Genomic DNA, 23113 nt, shown 5'->3' on the forward strand with positions numbered 1-23113 from the left:
TCAAAATATGTTATTTTAAATATTTAGCCTTTATGTATTGATTATCTTAAAGGCTTTGCATTAATCTAATATTCGGGAAATATTGGTTGAAACTTGTTTGATACTGTAGGGTTTCTGTCTTTACAGCCTAAACAACCTCTTTCCACATTCTTTTTGACCGTGGTTTGTTACAGTGGTGGGTCATGATTATTTTAAATGAGGTCTTTTTGGTGGATAGATCATTTCCCCTTGGATTTGATTAGAAACAGATTTCCTTTTTATATGGAGACCTGAATGCTGGGACATATCTCTCATGGAACTTTCCCTTAGAGTCTTTTCCTCCTTAGTGATGTGCTGGCTAGCAATCTGTAGAATGGTAAAAATAAGTATGAAATAGATACATATGTTGTTTTATGATATGTAAACCATTATGTGATATGTGAATATTTGGTTTTAGATTTTTTAAGATAGTTTTTTTCAAAGTATTTGCTTCCTTTTAAAAGTTTTTTAAAATTAAAAAAAAAAAAAAAAAAACTTGGAAAAAAGGGGAAAAAAGAGAAAGCTTTTCCCATGTTTGGTTAAAGTTAAAGCCCCCCAAATTTTTAAGGGTTCTGATTGACGGAATTTTTTCAAAGCTTTGGGAAATACAAAAGAACATTTTTATAATGCAGTTTCTACATTGTAGGAAAAAAAGGATTGTTGTAAACTGAAAACATTTTCTTAATCTTCTCTAGCTCTTTTGCCTTTAGGTTTTCATATAACTATGAATAATAAACCTTCTGTTATTGAGTCCTTTATTATTTTCTTAAGAGATGTTTAATTTGCCTTTGTAAATTATATGATTTAATCAATGTAGAAATATGATTCATAATGTGTTGTAGATTGTGTCTGGCAATGTCGTCTCATCCAATTTTTATTTATTTATTTATTTCAGAAGGGGTCTCCCTCTCTCAACTGGGCTGGAGTGTAGTAGCATGATCATAACTCACTGTAACCTTGAACTCCTAGGCTCAAGCAATCCTCCTGCCCCAGTGCCCTGAGTGGCTGGGACTACAGGTGCACACCACCATGCATGGCTAGTTTTTTATTTTTATTTTTTTGGCAGAGATGGGGTCTCACTCTGTTACCCAGGCTGGATTCCAACTTCTGGCCTCAAGAGTTCTTCCCACCTTTGCCTCCCAAAGCACTGGGATTATAGGTTCCTGGCCTCATCCAATTTTTAAACTTGTTTTGTGATGTCCAAAGATAAGAGTTGTGGTGAATAAACAGAAAACAGTTTAGAAAGTTAAGTCAGATGTACAAAATTTCAGTTAGAAAGTTATCCTTCCATATTCTTTACTGCAGAAAAAATTTGCTATTTTTGTAGTTATCTGTAAAAATCTCCTCTGCTGTTTAGTCTTAAAGTAGTATTAATCTCTTTGTGATTAAGTCTAGCTTTTTTGTTCTTTCTGATTTATTATGAGATAATTTTGTTATCAGTAGGTTGGGTTAGTCATATGTTACTACGGTATTATGAGGGAATATTTTCTTGTTTCTTGGATCATAAAATATGAACTTTTTCCTTTTTATTGTTGGTACATCTCAATATTCATATTCATTCTACTACTGTGTGTGCATATATACATATACACACATATCTATATATATATGTATATGCACACATATGTTTATGCATACAAATATTTGTCAGAAGTTGGGTCACAGTTCTACAGTGAATTTTTCTTTATCTTAAGCATCTGATAGCAGGAGGTCTTTTTATTGTTCTGACTACCTAGAGTGAATCTGAACTGGGAAGTTTGTTTCCCCATGGGATAATGGAGAATACGTAGAGGTGATGGAGGGTAAGAGGGATTTATCTAACTTAATATACAAATATGACAATATTAAGTGGTGGCTTTGGGACAAGTCTGGATGAATTTGTTTAATGTAGATGGCTAGTATCTGATTATTGAGATGTTTTTGATTAAAGAATAATCACGCCGGGTGCGGTGGCTCATGCCTGTGATCCCAGCACTTTGGGAGGCTGAGGTGGGTGGATCACCTAAGGTCAGGAGTTCAAGACCAGCCTGACCAACATGGAGAAACCCTGTCTCTACTAAAAATACAAAATTAGCCAAGCGTGGTGACGCATGCCTGTATTCCCAGCTACTCAGGAGGCTGAGGGAGGAGAATTGCTTGAACCTGGGAGGCAGAGGTTACAGTGAGCCAAGATGGTGCGCCATTGTACTCCAGCCTGGGCAACAAGAGCAAAACTCTGTCTCAAAAAAAAAAAGAATAATCACATTCCTCTTATTTTGAGCCAGAGTATAGTAATTGAACCTTAATCAGTGCTTACATTTAGAATGATGAAATCAGGACATTACAGATATGATCCATTCTCTTACATTTTAATAGAAATGTGGGCATTTTGTTGTATTTTGTATTCTCATCATTGAAAGAAACAGAAAGGTGATTTAATCAACTTTATTAAATTCACCCTTTTTTCCCCTTCATGATTTCTGTTGCAATTTTATAAAACTCTGATTGTAAAATTAACCTTTGACCTCTTTTAGGCCTTTGGATGTTGTTCTGGAAAAACTTTAGTAATGGATCAAAGGAAGAATGAGAGTATTGTCCCTAGTATCACTCAGTTAGAAGATTTTCTTACAGAACACAATTCCAATGTTGTTTGGCTCCTTGTTGGTAAGTGGAATATTTTTCTTCTACTTTATTGTGTTTTAAGTATGGATTAACAGCTGCCAGATTTTAAACAGTGGTTGACTGAAGTTGGAACACTAACACTACCATTTATTTATTTTTAGGAAGGAAGATTGTTATTTATATTTCTTGAACATTTGTTCTGGAAACTGGTCTGAAATGCTCTACTTTTTCTTAGGCTGCCTTCTCATCTGACTTAGGGGAAGTGGAAAGAGAAGAAAAACATTGCACTTAGCTTATCTTTCTGGTTTCAGGTCACCTTCCCTACTTCTCGACTCAACATGCACACAAACACTTTTGTTTTGTTCCAGAAATAATAAATCCTCAAATATAATTTTACTGTAAAAATAATTCTATTTTTATAGTAAAAGAGAATTATATGCTAATCTTTTAATCTCTTTCCTCACTCCTTATGCACTTGGCAGTGAGATCTGCTATTAATTTTTTTTGTATAATCTAGAAGTTTTCTAGGTATATACAAATAACTGAAACTAAATAGCAGAGAGAGAAAGGAAATATGAGTGAATGAATGAATGAATATGAATGAATGAGAGGGAGAAATACAAAAATAATACCGGGAAAGGGAGAAATTATTGTAGACTGTTTCTGCTCTGGAAGTTTTCATGGGAGAATGGTATTTGACTTTAATTTTGGCATAAGAATTGGAAACAGAGGAAATTAGGAAGGGTAAGAGAGGAAAGGAAGGGTAATGATAATTTGTCGAACATCTTCTGTGTCCTAGATACCAGGTTGTACATATGTTGTCTCACTTAATGCTCAGAGTAGCTTTATAAAGGTAGGTTTTTATTCTTTTCCTTTTAATTCCCTGTTGGGGAATTGAGACCCTTAAAGATTAAGTAATTTATAAGGGTTACACAGGTGTTTTTTTTTTTTTTTTTTCTCTGAAGGGCTGCTTATGCTTCTTTCATGACACCCAAGGGTGTGGGTAGGAATATGTATGAGTAGAGGTGAAGTGTCTGTTCCCTTTCCTGTCACCTAGAATTTTTCAGACTTTTTTCTGTTCTAAACACTTCCTTTCTTTAAGAAAAGAACAGCAACAGTAACAAGCAGAAAAACATTGAGCAATTGTTTAATCCCTCTGTTTTACTATGAGGGTAGGGGGGCATGATATAATGAAAATACTACAATTCATTGGAAACAACTGGTTGAAAAGAACCTCAGTGAATAGATCTGACTGGAAGAAAAAAGTAGTTTATATAGTATCACTTTGTTTCTTACTGCCAGTGAGCAGGGAATAATCGACTTTGCATCAGGAGTTTGCAACAAAAAAAATGTGTTGATCCAAGTGATGCTTGAAGTGGTAGAAAGATTAGGAAGACTACATTTTAAATGCAGGCCATCTACTTTACCTCAATTCTGACTATTGTTCTTATTGCATTTTTTTCATTTAATAAACAGTTATTTATTGACAAAAAAAAAGAAAAGACTACAATTCCTGGCTTGTTTAATACTAACAGCATCTTTTCTCAGCAAATGCCTGTTGCCATTCGGAAGGACTCATATAACAACCTACTGTTGACACAATGATTTATAGTAAAAATTTATACAAAATGACTTTAAACTTCAGATATAATGGCATATCATCAAAATAACTTTTCAAAATATTTTTTCTAGAATTTTTTGTTTTTAAATGGCAAATCATAGCACTTGCTACGTCAAAGCTATTACCATCAGTCTAAGCTGCCCTGGGAATTGTATTTTATGTTGATTCTCAGTGATTGCTTTGCTTTATCTATAATACATAATTGTTTAAAAGTTAAGGACTTAATATGATGTTACTAAAGGGTTATACAGGTTAAGCTGCTTTATATAACTTTCTCGTAATTTAGAAGTAATACTTTTGAAAAGGATAAGTAAGAGCAAATTTATTATCAAAACGATGTTTTCCTGTGTTTTGCCTTTTGTATATTCATGAACTAGATTTTTTGAGAATATGAATTTTATAAGTAACTATATACTTTCATTGAAAAAAATAAATTTAGAATATCATTTACTGTAGCATATTCAATGACATTTATCATAACTTACTGTCTTACTCATTAAAACAAAATATCTAGTTACAGGTGGCCTATTTAATATGACTTTATACTAAATTCCAATGTCTTTTACTTAAAGCACAGCTTTAAAAAGCAGAAGGTTTTTTTAAAGCAGAGATTTTAAAAATAATTATTTTTCTTCCTTTACACGTGGCTATAGCTTGTTTCAGGAAATAACTTGGGAATGAACTTGTGTATGAGATGAGTTTTTGGCCCAGTAAAGGTGAATTTGTTTCAGAATATTCAGAAATATGAATTTTCTTCTCCCAGAACATCTTTACATAATGTTTAGTAACTAAAACAGTATGAAGCAGTGATAAAGTAAACAGAAAGGAAAGCAGGCATACTTGAAACATTGCTTTAATGGATCCGATTGGAATTTATGCTTTTCTGGATAATGAATGATGAAGAGGAAGAAAGCTGGATAAAGTATAATCAACTTCTGGTTTTAAAATTCCAAGTATTAAATTGTAAGAGGACACATTACCATGTAGAAGTAAATTCTATTATTTCTGATTTTTTTCCTCCCAACAGCTACCATTTTGTCCTGTGGATGGATTATTTACCTCACGTATTATAATTCCCGGAATGTTGGTCTTATTTTAACACTAGTTCTTAACAGATTATACAAGCATGGCTATATCCATATTGGTAAGTTTGAGCTAACATTGACTATTTTTCTTCCTTATAATCTTGAGATGTTGTCTTACCATTTTCTGTTGCTATAACTGAATATCTGAGACTAGGTCATTTATAAAGAGAAGCAATTTATTTCTTATAGTTCTGGAGGCTGGGAAGTCCAAAGTTGAGGGGCTGCCTCTGACGAGGACCTTCTTGCCAGTGGGGACTCTGCAGAGTCTTGAGGTGGCACAGAGTGTTACATGGTGAGGGGACTGAGCTTGCTTGCGCAGGTCTCTTTTTCCTCTTGTAAAGCCACTGATGCCCCAACATCATGGCCTCATTTAATCCTGAGTACTTCCCAAAGCTCTTATGTCTCAAATACTGTAGTCAGATTTCCCACCCGTCTTAACACGTCGATGAGAATTAAGTTTCAACATGAGTTTTAGAGCAAACAAACATTCAAACCATAGCGGATGTATATTATAAATTTATATTTCATGAACAGATAGTAGCATTAGAAGTTTACCTTTGTTTCATGATAGCTAAAATAATCTAACTGGAATTTCTCTCACACAGCACTCCATGACTTCATGATAATATCCACTTGGTTATGTCCTTTACTCCCTTATTTATTACTTCTTTAAGTGTTTCTATAGTAACTTTTTGACTTTTTTTTTAACTTATAAAAGATGCTCATTAAAAGAATTTGAAAACTTGGGTATGTATAAAATATGGAAATAAAATTTCTTGAGAGTCCACCGTTAAAAGAAAGTTTTAATGTGCAATGTAGTTTTGGTTGTTTTAAAGTAACTCATACTTTAAAGATATGTAAGTTAGAATCATCTTGTGTGTTTCATTTTGTGGCCAGCTTTATTAATTCAATTTTTGACTACTTAAAAGTAGGAAATTTACAGGTAGATAGGAGGAGGGTGTATTAGGAAGCTATGTGCTTTGAAAGCCTGAAACCAATGGGAGAAAGGGGTGGGGAGAGATGACTGGAGAGAACCATCCTAACCTGCCTTACTGAGTACCTCTTAGCCGACATAAAACTTCTTTCAAACATAGATTGTCTTCCATTAATTTGAGGCAATGGCTGGTTCCTGCAGTCACTCAAGTTACTAAAGAAAAATGGTGAATTAGTCACTACTTTGGGTTTATTTAATGGCTGTGCATAATTAAGGGAATTGTCCATATGAGGCAGTGACTTAAACTAATATCCTCTTCTGATTATTCAGTAGCTTACTTCATAGTGATGATATGTGTGGCACTTTTTGTTTTATTGGGGAAAGAATGATGGAAAATCAGTAAGGCTGTAAGGGTATCAGGAAGGAAACGAGAAGAGATGCTTATTGAATAAATTGAGTGCTGATGTTATTTTAAACTTTAAGGGCCCTAATGTCTGTTAAAACAGTTACATTAACTGCTGTTTTTTCCTTCCTGTAATAGGTTCCTTCTCTTTCTCTGTTCTTTCTGGAAAAGTCATGGTTCGTGAAATCTATTACATTACAGAAGACATGTCTATTAGGTAACAAAATTAAAACATTAAAAGGACCCATGTTAAACATACTTTAAAATATTGTTTTTTTAATATTTTAGATTTTAATTAAAATGTTTTATGATATTTTATTTAATGTGACTTGCTTCTTCAAATAAAACTAAATCAAATTTTTTTTTCAGTAAATCATACTTGGTAAATTGATGTTTTAAAATATTTTGTCAGTGGATTAATTTAGCAGAATATAAAAATAGCAGTTTATAGAAATGAATACTCTTTCATTTCTAGATGAAAAAGTGAACCTTTAAATTGCCTGATCATTTTATGTCATAGAGTTCATAGTAGTCATTTGTTATATACAGCAAGGTTTAGAGATATTGGTAGCTGTCATCCATTAGCTCCTTATTAGAGATAATAAGTTTGTAGAATTGTTTAGCATTTGTTAGAAACTAATTGTATTTGAAGAAGGAAACACAAATATGAATATAATAAGGATATAATTGAAATGTTCCTTCTTCTTTAAGTCTTGAAAGAAAAGCCTACTCTGTTTTTGTGATTTTCTTACAATTTGTGACTTAGGTAGAATTCAGAAGTTTTGAATTAATTGAGAGGTGCTAGAGTTTGGTGATGCTCACACCTCACTTAGAACTATAGGAGACTTCTATGCTAGTCTACAATTATTTCCAAATCAAAAGTGAAAAATGAAAAGCTAAGAGACTATAAGTCCATCCTTTTGGGGCTATTTTTGAGAAATGAAGGAACATCCTTAAAAGTTTCCCTTTTGTGTGCTAACATCACTCTTTCAAGATTTGGCTTATTGTTATATAATTTTTTCCCTCTCTCTTGTAGACCTAGGTATCTAATTTTTTATTTTAAAAAATATCATTTAAAAAGAAAAACATTTGTGTTAGCATTTCATTTTCCTGTGACTATTAGAATATTATATTTCAAAACATGTTGTATATGATAAATATATACAATTTTTATTTGTCAATAATCTTTAGCTATGCAAAGTCTTTTCCTTTTTTAACTAGAAGATCATGAAACATACTTTATAAGTCTTTGTTCATGAAAAGATGTGTATTTACATATGCCAATGTTCTTTAGAGGATTTCCTGTATTACCTTATTCATTATCAATTGCCTGCCTTTTGGAATAACTAAGAAATGAATTAAGTAAATTGTTACTTAAATTCTAATTTTGTAATTTCCCTTTCTTAGAATTCAAGATGGATTTATCATTTTTCGGTGGTGGAAAATGTATAACCCAAAACAGAAGCAACATGGTGAGTTTTCCTTTTTTTTTGTGTTTAAAATGTTCAATCATATAATCAGGATTTTATGAAAACTAATTAAAATTAGATATGACCAGTTAGAAAAGTTTCATTTTTAGGCTGGGTGTGGTGACTCATACCTGTAATCCCAGCACTTTGGGAGGCTGAGGCGGATGGATCACCTGAGGTCAGGAGTTCGAGACCAGCCTGGCCAACATTGATGAAACCCTGTCTCTATTAAAAATATAAAAAATTAGCTGGGTGTGGTGGCGTGCACCTGTAATCCCAGCTATTCAGGAGGCTGAGACAGGAGAATTGCTTGAACCCAGGAGGCGGATGTTGCAGTGAGCCAAGATCATGCCACTGCACTCCACCCTGGGCAACAAGAGCGAAACTCGTCTCCAAAAAAAAAAAGAAAAGAAAAGTTTAATTTTAAAATGAGTGAAGAGAATTATTATTAACTTTTAGTAGCATTTGCTGTGATTTAAATGAGAGGTATATACTCTTTAGTAAGGTGTCACAGTTTACCAAAATTAATAATTTGAATTATTGGCAAAAATATATATATAATACAAAATACTCCAAACAAAGGTAAATTTTAAAACAACAAATTAAAAGTACACTACCACTCATATTTTAAAAATAAACCAAGGAGAATGAATCAGCAACATTCACTTTGACTTCATAGTATCTTTCACATAGTAATACTTTTATGAGTAATTTACTTGTTAAACAATTTTTCAGGTAAATTCTTTTACTTCTACTCCAGTGTAGGATTTTTCTCTTAATATTTCTTAGGATAATTGAGAAAAAAATGATAAAGGCCCAATCCTTCAAAAAACAAATATTTAGAAGATGTAATTTTCCTAATATTTTACCATAGTTCTTTGGCCTGTGTTCCCTCCTATTTCCTCAGATTTATCACATGACTAACAGCTAAAATAATCCCTAAACTGTTATATCAAGCACTTCATCACCTTTACTTGCTGTAGTTTAAATCCTGAAATAAACAAACTAGGAAACCCACCGGTATTTTAATGTGTATGAAGTATTCTGGCACTTGATAGTAACAAACCCAGTTTTAAACACATTAAACTCTGTCATTTGCTAGTGTGAAACCTTTCCTCAGTAATCATCCTTGATCTCTCCTCAGACCGCTAGGGTCAAATATCTAGCAGCTTACTCAGCATCTCTAATTTTATGTGTGACAGGTTTCTTACACTTGAAATATCCAACCAAACACCTGATCTTCCCACCCAAACCTACCCCACAGTATTTTCCATCTTATCAACAGCAACTCTATCTTTTCTACTGCTCAGGCCAAAAATCTTGACTGCTGTCTTTTGTGTCCCAGAGGTCATCATCAAATCCTGTCAGCTTTCCTTTCATCCTACATCCAGAATCCAACTACTTCTCCCCACACTGGCCCAAGTCACCATCATCTTCTGCCTGTTTTATCACACAATCTCCTAACTAGTCTTCCTGCTTCGGTGCACTTGTTCCTCAACCTGCTGTTAATACACTGGCCAGATCTTTTAAAAATGTAAGATCATTTTATTTCTCTCTCTTCCCAAATTTTCCCGTGGCTTCCCATCTCACTCAGAACAACACCGAGGTCTTGTAAGTGACCTGTAGAATCCTACATACTTCCTATAAATAACCTATACAATCCTGTATTCCTATAAATATTCTATAAAATTCCTTCTACCTCCTGACCATCTTATCTTCCACCCCACTCCAAATAAACTGGCCTGTTGGTGTTGGTGATGAAACTGCAGCAGAGCTACCATGAAATGTTGGCCTCTGGATATTCACAGTATTCATTCCCTTATTTGCTTGGTGGTTCTGTTTATCAATGAAGCTTTTCCTGAGTACTTTTGTAAAGCAGCACCCTCCCCCACAAACTAGCACTCTCTGTTCCACTAACCTTGCTTTTATTTTCTTCAATGCTGTATTTTCCTCATGTACTTACTCCTTGATATATATATTTACTTGCTTATTAATGGAGTCTACCTAACTTGAATGAAGCAAGCTCTGTAAGGGGTGGGACTTGTTTTATTCTCTATTGTATACTTGGTGTCTAGAAAAATGCTTAGTACGTAGAAGAACTCATTTGTATAAAAGAGTAACAGAGAATCTTTCTACCAGTCATACTTCTAAGTAAAACAAAACATTGAGAAACATATCTTATAGAATGCTTGAAAACCTAACATGTGGAGGCATAATAAATCTAAAATAGCGTATGTTTCTAATCCCAGATAGACCTATACAAGTAGAAGGTAATTCTTATGAGATTCTTCAAGGTTATAACCCAGTCAGAATTTACCAGGAAACTCTTTTAAATTATTTGTTTTCAAATTTATATAAACAATAGTTTACTAATATACCTGAATACAAATGTCCTGATTAATAGGCATATGCTTTAAAGGCTAGTTGATGAGCTGCAGAAGCAGCAGTGGGGGAGATTAAGAGCCTGGACCTGCCCCTATTTGGATCAGCTGTGATAAATAAACAGATGGTGACTGTATGAAAATAAAAACAGGATTACTCTCAAATCCATCTCTAACTTGCTGGGCATGTACAACAGATTCTGTCCTTTCAATTTAACAGCTATGATATGATATGGCTTCATTAATTGGAGACACCAAGGCATAAAGAGGAAGGTATTAATTTCTGAATGTATGTTGACAACACTGATAAACACTAAATGCTGAATACTAAAATATTGTAAGATCCCCTCAACATTCTTTATCCTATTTTCAGCTTTTATTCCCCATTATTATCTCACTTATTATTTTATTATTTATTTTCACCTCTGCAACCAGAATGCATCCTTCTGCATTAGTGAAGAATTTTTCCTATGTTCACTGCCCTATTTCTGGTGCCTAAAACAGTGACTAGTACGTAGAAGATGTTGAATAAACAATTGTTAAATTATTAAATAAAATAATAAATAGGTTTAAAATTTTAAGTAAGATGGAACAAAATGCCTAAATCACTGTTTTCTTTCAAAATCACCTTAGAAAATATAGAACAAATAGCAAGTCTGTAAGCATTTAAAAAGCACCTTTCGAGGCAAGGCATGTTGGCTCATGCCTGTAATCCCAGTGCTTTGGGAGGCTGAGGTGGGAGGATCACTTGAGCCAGGAGTTTGGTAACAGCTTATACAATATAGCAAGACCATGTCTCTACAAAAATTTTAAAAAATGAGCTGGGTGTGGTGGTATATGCCAGTAGGCTTAGCTACTTGGCCTGAGATGGGAACATGCCTCAGGCTAAGTTACAGTAAGCTATGATCACACCACTGCACTCCAACCTGGGTGGCAGAGGAAGACCTTTTTTCTAAAAAATTAAATAAATAAATAAATAAATAAATAAATAAATAAAAGCGCCTCTTAGTCTCATATTTTAAAAGAGAAATATTTAGCTCGGTTCACATCCCACCTTTGTTTGTTATCTTGTTTCTATTTAGTTCACCTGCATTAATAATATTCCAGCCAAAGACCTGTATGATTAAACAGTAAATCAGATCTCCAAGCTTGGGTTGATCTCCATGCTTACATGGTCTGTATTTTCTTCATGGCTTCTGTCCAGGATCTTTTTTGTTAATATTCCTAGCCTGCTACCATCCTTAGAAGTATTTTATGTGGCAACACTCCTTTCATCCTCTGTACCTGCACCGCAGTATTACACACTTAGATACAAAGAGGTTGCCTAAAAGCACACCCATAGAACAGAAACACAGGGAAAAGGACACATATAGAGGCATATATGTGTACACAGAAATGGGCATGCACATATAGGTACACTTATGTACAGATAAACATTTTCAAAGATGAGTACATACATGCATATACACTCACACAGCCATACATGCATGCACACAAGTGCTAGTACACTCACTGTATTCCCTTCACAGAGATAAATGCACACACAGAGGCTACATGCAAGGTATCCTCCCTGCCCCCCACATACAGACTGAGTACCATTCCAGATCGATGGAGGCATATCCCCAACAGGGAGCATGTCGCCTCACAAACAAGTATCCCTCCAAAAGACAGGCACTTCTTCCAAAAGCATCCATCTCTCATATACACATGCATGTAGACACACACACACACACACACACACACACACACACACACAAACACAGCGTCTTTAAAAAAAAGTACTACATTGAGAATGGCTGCGTTGGATTCTTCAGGAACTGGACAAAGGAGGTAAATAGATAGTAGAAAGGATATAGGACGTGATCCCTGTAACGTCATTTACTAATATTGTGACTTAAGGCAAGAATTTTGACCACTCTGAGCCTCATTTTTTTTCAACTATAAAATGAGGCTACTTACCTCTAGGATTGCTGTACAAAATACATACTAGTGTTTTTCTCTTTGAAGGTCAAATTCTTCCTAGTCATGTAAATTATATATGTTTTCAAGTTATTCTTTTAAGATAATCTTTCATTTCAGAATGTGATATAATGTTCTGAATAATAATAAAGGCCCAGCTCAGCTCTGTTGCACTCTTGCTGTGTTCCAGGTACTGTTCTAGGCACTCTATGTACATAATTTTATTTAATCCTCACAACCCTAGGGATTGGAGCCCAGGATTATACAACCAGCAAGAAGTAGATTGGAACCCAGATACTAAACTCTTCACAAAATAAAAGTAAAAGTAAATGCATGTTGTAGAACTGCTTAAGTCTTCTGAACAAACAGCTGATTGAGACCCCTTGTTTTCCAAAGAGAAATTAGAAAAAAGATACAATTTAATTATGTAATTGGGACACATGCTATTTGTAGTAAAAAAGGCAAGGTGCAGAAGTGCTGCCAAGGCCTTGTAATTCTTAGAATCAATACAAAGACAAAACAGTCTACTGACCTTTTAAAAACTGCTCAGGGTTTTCTATTTATGTAATTTATTTAACAAACAAGGTTTAGATGTAACCAGTTTTAAATTACACTAATAGTTATAGTAGGCTAAAACCTCTAAGTAATAAAATAACAGAAAGGGACATGCTTTACCATCGTTCTTTCACTTCTTGACATAAGAATTTCTTGTGGTTAAGAAGAAAGCATGACTATTCAGATCCATATTCATTTAAACATTGTATCATTGCCTGTTAAGAGGCAACTGGTCTTATAGTTTATTTTCCAAAAGACAGTCTTTACCCTAAAAACAAAATAAAGAGTTTTGATGGATATAATTGGTCTTTAGCTGACAATCATATATATAGCAGATCACTGATTTTATAACCTAGGGAATATTTACAAACATCCTGTGGTAAACAAATTAGATGTGTTCTTTTTTTTTTTTTTAAAGTGCTGTACTGGACAACTGATAGATCTAAATGTGCTCCTGGCATAGAATTTGGGCACTTGAACACTCCTCCTTTTTCCTAACAGAGAAATTAAAAAACAGTAATAAAAATCTTGGTCCTACCTACAGACAGACTTTGGTCCGTATCCTTGGAAGACTGAATAGCACATCTGTCTATTCAGGCATATGCCCCAGTTAGGCTTCTAATTTTTCCACCAAGAAACATCAACTTCCTTCTTGGTTAACTGTCAAGGCATATGGATCTGCCCTTAATTGGCAAGAAATACTGATTATAAGGTCTTGTTAGTGAACATAATCTGTTTTAATATTATATATAATGATTGTGTAATCTACTAATCTTGTTAGACTTTTATCAAAAGCTTAGTTTGCAGCCTATTCATTCCTCTATCTACTGTAGTCTAAATTCTGTCCCTGAGTAATGGTAGACTAATAATGTACTTAAACCAAATTATTTATTCCTGCATTACTATTTGACATTATGTCTTTACTTTTGAAGGGTATGACAGTGAGCATGTTGTTAAGAATGTCATCCTCCATACTAGAGAATTTCCTTTAAAAAAGCACAGGGAAGAGAAACTTAATTGACTCTTCACCAATGTTGTGCTCCGCTTGATGAGAATTAAATGTCATACTGTAGGTAAACGTATGAGCAAATTATTAGTAATTGCAAAAGTAATAATTGATAACATCTACCAACCTCTAATATCACTGTAAAATAGAGGTGTGGAATCTTTTTTTTTTGAAAATCATTGGCACACAAAAAATTTTAAAAAGAACACTCAAGCCAAAACAATTTAAATATTCTTAAATGTTAAGAAAAATACAGAATATAAAAAAATTACAATATTTCTGTTCTAGATTATGGGCAATTACAGAGAGCATACAGAGAGACAGCAATATGCTAATACCTAAAGAGTGACAAAAAGAATTAAAGACTTTGACAGAAATTATGGGGGAAAGCGAGTCAAGGGAAGGCCAGTATTTAAGCTATTTCTATTAACCTGAGGTGTATGAATCTGAAGTAGTGAGTACATTTTGCTATATCCTTTCAAAGAAGCTGAGTTTATGGCACTCCCCTGCCATCTCCTGAGGTTATTGACTGTGCCTGCCAGGTGTTCAGCGTCCTCCATACGCAGTTTCCAAATCATCCCCCGTTACCCTGTTACCTTAAATTTACCACCAAATTGAATTTCTAAACACACCCACTTTCTAACCTCAGTGCCGTTAGTCTAATCAGTTATTCCATCTGAGTTCCCTTCCCCTCCACATCTGTCTGACATAGTCCTACTTACTCATCATCATGCATGTTCTTTGAGGAATAAGGCATTCACAAGAGCCCTCCATCTACCATTCTGCTTCCTGACAAATGGGCAGAACTCTGTTGTCAAACCATGACCCTGTTGGGCTCATACCAAATGGTTTATATCAAAGTTAGAAGTTTTCAGTATTTTTCCTCCATTCACATTCACTGCTACCTTTCTCCTTTAATTGTAATTGTTCATATACATCTGCTCCACCAAATTGATTCAAGTAGCACTCATTTCCCTCTTTCTTTTTTTAAATCCCCTTCCCATCTTAACACAATGATTAATAAAGTGAATACCATATAAATACCTGTTAAAGATTTTTATCAAAAACACCTCTTTCATGAAAGACACTTGGGTCAGTTATTCTTGACTTCATACATGTATTCTGGTGAGGAGCAAGTCATTTTAAGGAGATTTAATATTTCATGATCAAATGAAGTAACTACTTTTCTCAAAAAGAAAAAAAGCTGGGGTGGGTACAGTAGCTCACACTGGTAATCCCAGCACTTTGGAAGGCCTAGGTGGGAGGATTGCTTGAGCCCAGAAGTTTGAGACCAGCCTGGGTAACATAGTGAAACCCTGTTTCTACAAAAAATACAAAAATTAGCCAGACATGGTGACACGTGCCTGTGGTCCCAGCTACTTGGGAGGCTGAGGTGGGAGGATTGCTTGAGCCGTGGTGGTTGAGGCTGCAGTGAGCCATGATTGCATCACTGCACATCATGCTGGGGGACAGAGCGAGACTCTGTCTAGAATCAGAGAACTTCTAAAATCAGAAAATTCTAAAGTGGTGAGTGTCATTAGGCTTAGCTTTAAACTGTCAGTTGCCTCTGGATACTGCAGGTGTCTTCATCCTTTCCACAAGCTGCATTCAATATTTATGGTAAGAATTTCCAAGGACTTCTTTGGGCCCCAGTTGACAAGGCTGTTTTATAATACAAGGAGCACTGGACTGGAAGTTAGCAGACCTAGGTTTTTGCTCTGACTCTACAAGTTACAATCACAGGAATTTCTCTTTCTTAATCAGCAAAATGAGATCTTTTGAAAGTATTAGTTATTTCCAAGTCGATGAGGGGTTTTGAGATCGTTTCCAAGTTTTGTTCTTTGGAACAAAATTCTAGGGTTAATAGCATGGGATATTAGTTCAAATAGACCTCCTTCTCTACTTTCCAACCTCACTGTCCCCCTACAGCTTTATTTATTCACACAAATATCATAAACACTGAAAATAATTGAGAATAAAATATATAGTGTAAATATACAAAGAGATACATTTTTCTTTCAAAATCATAAACCAGCTATATAAACAAAAAATTTTTTGTTTCAGCTCTACTGTAATCTTGTTGGAAAGATGGCTTATGTTAACTAAATATGTTTTTAAAAAAGAAAAGTTTAGACAAAAGAGCAAATCATCTAACAAATAGACTGCAAGATTAATAGAAGCGTGACATGCAGGGGAAAATATGCACCTAAAGTAAATCTCTCTAAGGAACAAACTAGATAGACTTTACAAATGAAATCAAAGGCAGAAATATTGGGCCTGCTCAAAGTTAAGTGAATGTGTCAAAACCAAGACTGAAAAGAACGTGGCTCTTAGGAATAATTTTAGTCATCTCTACAGTATAAGTAAGATATCTTCACTTAAATGCCACCTAAAATTATTCTTTAGATAGTTGATAGCAGTTGCTAAGGAAAAAAGTTTGTAGGGCCAGGCGTGGTGGTTCACGCCTATAATCCCAGCACTTTGGGAGGCTGAGGCGGACAGATCACCTGATGTTAGGAGCTGGAGACCAGCCTGGACAACATGGCGAAACCCTGTCTCTGCTGAAAATACAAAAATTAGCCAGGCATGATGGCGGGTGTCTGTAATCCCAGAGCCTTGGGAGGCTGAGGTGGGAGAATTGCTGGAACTTGGAAGGCGGAACTTGCAGTGAGCGGAGATTGTGCTATTGTACTCCAGCCTGGGCAACAGAGGGAGACTCTGTCTCAAAAAAAAAAAAAAAAAAAAAAAATTTGTAGCAGTTGCTAAGAAAAAAAGGAAAAATGCTGGTTTAACAACTGGTACTATACAATCACAGTCTAGAGACTCATTAACATACTGCCTTTCTAAACCACACACGGGAAACTGCAAAATGCCCATTTCAAACTCTCTCTGAGAATACCTTATTGTATGACAAAACTTAGCCTTTGATCAAACTTATCTAATGAACAACTGCTCTAGCTGTTGGAATACTTTTTCCAGATATGAAATCTTCCCCTAATATTCTGATTTCATTGTTTCTACAGATGCCAAATACTAGCCCATTTACGCCAGTCTCATCAGGGAGGAGTACATCATATAGTATAGAAGCGGGGAAAGGCTATGTGGGGCAAGGGAATGATAGCAAAATGATAGAAGACTAAATACTAGTGAAATAATAGTGAAATCTAAAGTAATTTTGGCTGGCTCAAACTTGTAAGTTTAAACCTCTTTTCCTGTAGGAATAAAGTTATAAATGACAGTAGATTACTAGGTGAAAAGAAAGGATTTTTCAACCAAATGATGATAAAATCAGAGTTTTGTAAACTTCATAGTTTTCAAAAACATCTGTTATAAAGTGGAAAACAATTAAATATCCGTAAATGTTTGAATTTGTTTAATAGAGATAAAAATGGGATAAAGGTTATAAAAAAGAGGTCTCAGAAAAAAAAGGTAGTTCTTTCATTTGGTAATAAAAGAAAGCATTGATGGTGGTACCTTTCTTCTGTGGCACTCTTTGGTTGACATGTGATGCATTGTTATAGATTATTTCCTGAGTAGAAACAAGTGCCTCATCCATCACTTTAAATGGATTCCTTAATTACTATTGTTATTTCTACTTAATATAATTATGTCTTATTTGAGAAGATTGAAGTCCACAGTTCATAAAACCTATGTTTTAGTGTTATGTGTGTTTAAAGAAATAAGTATTTATGAAAAATTGTAGTTTCTGTGATGCAAAAGTTCAAATACCAATATGATAGTTAAATAAAGCATCATACTTGAAATATTTTACTGCTATGTATTTTGGTATAAAATTATGGCTGTATTAAGATAAAGGTGTACTTTTACTCTTTAAATGATACTTTACTATTCTTAGCATAAAAATCTTTAATTTTTTTCAGTATGTAACCGGAATCTAGAAATTAAAGTTGTTTTTAGAATGCTAAATTAAAATATAACAGAAACATCAACTTTTTTCTTTTTTTGTCCAGTGTTTTGTATTTATTTTGTTAGTATGCCTCTCTGTATCGTATAATTCTATTTTAAAATAAATTAAATTACTTTAGCTGTGTAAAAATGTTTGAATAAAAACTTTGAAGTTCTTGAAAAGTTGACTAAAAATTTTTTTTGTAATTGGTGTCTTTAGATCCAAAGGCAGAAACCAGGTTATACATCACAGTCAATGACTTTGAATTTCATGTCTATAATCGTTCGGATCTTTATGGACGCCTTCAAGAGTTGTTTGGTTTGGAGCCAACAATAATTCCACCCAAGAAAGAAGATGATAAAACACGGGAAAATGGAAGGACAAGAACCCAATCGAAAATTGAAAGGTTCAGTGTCATACTTGAATTTTATTAATCTCTAGCATTAAACATTTTTCTTTATTAGAATATCATTGAGGCTGTGCACCTAGACAGAGCCCAATGTTGTTTTGCAAATTAACTAAAACTTTTAGTAACATAAATAATTATATAATTATTTGAGAAATTGCAATAATATAGAATATGTAATCTAAAAAAGTCGTGTTCTATTCCCCTGTGCACAAATCCTACTTTTCTCTGTATTAATAACTACTATTATGAATTTAGTTTTTATCCTTTTGAATGTATGTACATAAATGTATACATACATATTTAAGGTGCATGTACAAATACATGATTTTGTTCTGTGTGTTTCTAAACATATATGTTTAGAATATGTGCCTCATATAGTGTGTATTGTTCTGTAACTTGCTTTTTATGCAGCAGTTTGTCTGTAAGCTCGTTCCATATCTGTATATGTAGGTCTGCTTTTAAAAATACGTATCTGTGTATGTAGGTCTACCTACAAAATTATTCTAGAACAGGATTAGCAAACTTAGACCTGTAGCACAAGTCTAGCCTACTGCCTGTTTTGTATATAGAGTTTTATTGGGACATAGCCACACATATTTATTTATATATTATCTATCTATTTAGTGAATTGCTGTGAAATTTTCATTTCTTAAATTTTGTGTACTTCATATAGGGCCAGTTTTCTTACTCTTGGCTTATCGTTTTCATTTCATTAAGGGAGAATTAATTTGGCACAAGGTATTTGGGCAAGGGAAGGAAGAGGAGTAACTATCGTTTTCAGAAGTGCTTAAAACAGTAGACAAACATCAAAGTAACTTGTACGTTAATCATTTATGTTTTAATGACAGCTTTGGCTGTCTTAAAAAAATGTCATTTGGTAACATAATGGGCAAAATGGTAGATGTAATGATAGCATATCATCCCTTATTGTTTTGTCATTAAAGCTTGTTATTCTAAAAACATAGTTTTATTATTATAGCTTATCCATCTAAAAGTTGATATGATAGAGTGCTCCAGTAGACAGCTTTAGGAATATTAGTATTCCTTCAGATGATCATTGTTCTGTTTACTGAAGTAGTCATTAGATGTATTTGGAAAAGTAAACTGATATTGTGAGGTATGGTATTGTGAGGAAGCGAACTATGTCCTCGGGTATTTAAGTTTTTCTTATTCATGTCAGTTGTATTTTTTCTTGTTAGAGTTAAAGTAAAAACAGAATCCCAAGACCCCACATCTTCATGGAGATCACTTATTCCAGTCATAAAGGTCAATGTGAGCACAGTAAGTAAATTCTGCTACAATTACTGTTTCATGGGGTAATAACATACAACTTTTAATTTTTGCAAATATGATTCTAATGTAAGAAAATTAAATAATTTTGTGGAGTTCCTTTTATCATTTCTGTAAAGTATGAGTGAAATAATTATTTTAACCTCGATACTGTTTTCTGACAAATTTGTGTTTAAATTTCTTTAAGTACTTAAATTTTCTTTTAAGTACTGGTTTAAATTGACCAGTGGAATAATTTAAATAGCACATAGTCCTAAAGTGGAATCATTAAGCTGTTGTTTGAAAATGTTTGTTATTAGTTTAGCTAAAGAAAGAAATATGGCCAGAATAGCATGATGTAATATCTCTTATCTGGTTTTTTTTTTTTTTTTTTAGGGACGTTTGGCCTTTGGAAATCACTACCAGCCACAAACTCTGTGCATCAACTTTGATGATGCTTTCTTAACTTATACTACAAAACCACCTTCAAGTCATCTTGACCAATTCATGCATATTGTGAAAGGAAAGCTTGAAAATGTTCGAGTCATGCTTGTTCCTAGTCCAAGATATGTTGGTCTTCAAAATGATGAGTAAGAAAATCTTATAAAAATAATAAAAACCTTCTTAGAGCTAATACAGATACAGCTAGAAACTTGAACATCCTTTTAATTTTTTTGCTACAAGTTGTACAAAAATTAGGTACATTTCTCTCTTAAAGCAGTTAACAGCGTAGTCCTTCTTTATGGGATAAATGGATATACTATCCAGTGATAAACTCTAATTTTGAATATTTTCTGCATGATTATAACTATAATTTTTTTATCCGTTTTTCCTTCTAATTGTATTTTGGAAACTTGTTTTGTGCAATTAGCTCCTGTTTGTATGTTAGGAGAGACACATTACAGGTAGGTTTTTGTTTCTAGAAGATATGACTAAAGAGTAAATTGAACAGATTCATTACAGTGGAATACCATTTTGAGTTAGTGAAAGTTGAAAATTGAATCGACATTACTCTTGGAAAATTTGGTGAAGTTAAGATGGTATAGTTTTGCGACCCACTTGACATTTCTTCCATTTAGCTTTCCAGATTTTTTTTTCCTTCAGTGAAGTAGTTGCTTGTATTTATAAGACTCATTATAGGAATGATGTACACTGGACTCACTGAGTGTGGTGGAATGCTGAGTGGGAGAATGATGGGCTCTTGTGGTTTTTGTGTGTAAAGGATACTCTCTGGTTGAATTTATGTAATTTAAGTGTTCATATGGAGAGTTTTTAGTACAGTGTCTCAGCTTTTATCTTTGTGTGTAGGCACTTTATGAGGTTATATGTGAAACATGATTATTCCTTTTTAGTTATAACTCTTGACTGGCCTGGTATTCGATTTTCCAGGATTTGGCTAGAATGATAGAAAGAGGGTTTTTCCTTTTTGAGTATCATGGTGAGTGGGTCTGCCTGGCCTCCCTCTTCAAGATCATGGACTTGGTTAAGAATCTTCTGGAATGTGGACTGTGCACACAAATGTGTATGAGTGCACAGGATTTTTTTGAAAATTATAGAGAGTAAGATGAAAAGTGTCTTGTTATTAATAATTTGTATAAAAAAATTTTAAATTGTATTTTCACTTGTTAAAACTAAGTGTGGAGATTACATGATGATATTAAACATTAACCTTCGTGATTTAATACATATTTAGAAAAAAATTGCTGAGTTTTTGCATTTAATATTATCTAATGATTGAGAAGTTAATTTTGATATGCAAGAAGATATTGTGATGTATGTATGACAGAGAAAAGTTGTTTAATCAAAGCAAACAGATATTAATTAATGGTTTCTGGGAAATTATTGATGGTAGAAAAACATTCATTCCAGAGTTAGAGTTCACAGTGTTTGCTCTAGATTTATTTCAAGTTGATTAAATATTCACGGAAATAGGTAATATGAAGATAAAAATGACAACTTTTGTCTTATTTAATGTTCTTGAATGATTATAGTTTAATGTACAGCTAGATAAAATGGTACTTATTATTTAGCTGTTAATATAAAATGGTCAAATTTTAATTTTGTTGTAAATGCAGAATATGATCATTTTATTCCAGTGATCATCATTCCATTGTATTTAAACTTTGTTTTAAATCGATTTCTCTCATTCAAAACTGAAAATGAAAAATATAAAACCAAAGTTTTTCTTTTTAAAACCAAATTTTTTTTCTTCTTGAACTAATTTACTGATAAATTTTTAGTATTTTATTATTGAGTCTAATAAAGAATAGAACTATGGAACAATTTCTTAGGATGATTGTTCATGGGAAAGATGTTTTTCTTTCTTTTCAGGATGCTACTTGTTATGTACTTTTTAGTTTTTTTCTTTTTCTTTTCACCTATTACCAGCATTAACTAGGATACTGAACATTTTATTTTCTGGAGATTTGTTTAGTTTGCTTTCCCCTCCACCTTGTTATAGACCACCGAGATTAATGGGAGAAGGTTTTGTGGTGATGCAGTCAAATGATGTTGACATCTACTACTACATGGATGAGCCAGGTATTGTTGTTGTTGTTGTTGTTGTTGCTGTTTTTTTAAAGTGACCGAGTCTCACTCTGTCACACAGGTTGGAATGCAGTGGCGTAATCATAGTCCATTTTACCCTTGACCTTCCAGGCTCAAGCAGTCCTCCTACCTCAGCCTCCTGAGTTGCTAAGATGACAGGAATAATGCCACTGTGCTTGACTTAATTTTTAAAGTTTTTGTAGAGATGGTATTTTGTTCTATTGCCCAGGCTGATCTCAAATTCCTGACCTCAAGTGATCCTCCTGCCTCATTCTCCCAAAGTACTGGGATTGTAGGCACGAGCCCATGGTGCCTGGCCTGTTTTTTTTTTAAAAGTATGTTTCATAGCTACAATTATGTTTGTTCTATGAAATGCTGATATCTAGTAATATTTTAAATCTTCTTGCTTAGGCAACAGGAAATGGTAAATGTAGATATGAGTGAAAATATCTGAAAAATATCTGTGTCATTTCTCAAAACTTGAATATTAGTTTAGTATTGTAGATTAAAAGAGAACATTTTTTTTTCAAATTCAGTTTTCATAGATAAACCTCAAAAATTGAGAATGCAGATGATCATGAGTGAAAACCTTTAAAGAGTGTAGTAATAGTTAAGGTAGTTCATCTTAGCTTAGAAGCTTAGTATATTCGATTCGAGACTTAAAGTTTGAGGATTGAAATACATCTAGTTAAAATTCTTGACAGGTGGCTTCCATTTTATAAAAGTATCTAAACATTGGGTTTTAAGCTCTTTTTTCATACTTCTGCTCTTTTTATACCTTTCAGATTATAAAAGTATTTAAGGTCAAAGTATTTTGAAAGTAAAACTAAGATGTTATTTGCCCTTTCACCATGTTGACATTTGTGCTAATGGTGCAGAGCAATGGTGGGTAAAACTGTTGTTGCTTTAACACTAATCAAGGAAGTGGTTCCTAATTATACTAGTAGTC

The 23113-nt window shown here is 33.7% G+C and overlaps 1 protein-coding gene across 1 annotated transcript in view; it reads left to right on the top strand.

The window, feature by feature from the left end:
* BLTP1 (bridge-like lipid transfer protein family member 1) overlaps positions 1-23113 on the top strand; it is a 233207-nt gene that overhangs the window by 15903 nt on the left and 194191 nt on the right. Inside the window, 8 exon segments of the mRNA XM_017852605.1 lie at positions 2532-2661; positions 5268-5384; positions 6801-6879; positions 8070-8134; positions 18159-18345; positions 19548-19629; positions 20014-20207; positions 22079-22158. Coding sequence (XP_017708094.1) covers positions 2565-2661; positions 5268-5384; positions 6801-6879; positions 8070-8134; positions 18159-18345; positions 19548-19629; positions 20014-20207; positions 22079-22158 — 901 coding nt within the window. The 5' untranslated portion in view covers positions 2532-2564.

Source organism: Rhinopithecus bieti, unplaced genomic scaffold (genome assembly GCF_001698545.2).
Source record: "Rhinopithecus bieti isolate Rb0 unplaced genomic scaffold, ASM169854v2 scaffold_33326, whole genome shotgun sequence".
Lineage (NCBI taxonomy): Eukaryota > Metazoa > Chordata > Mammalia > Primates > Cercopithecidae > Rhinopithecus > Rhinopithecus bieti.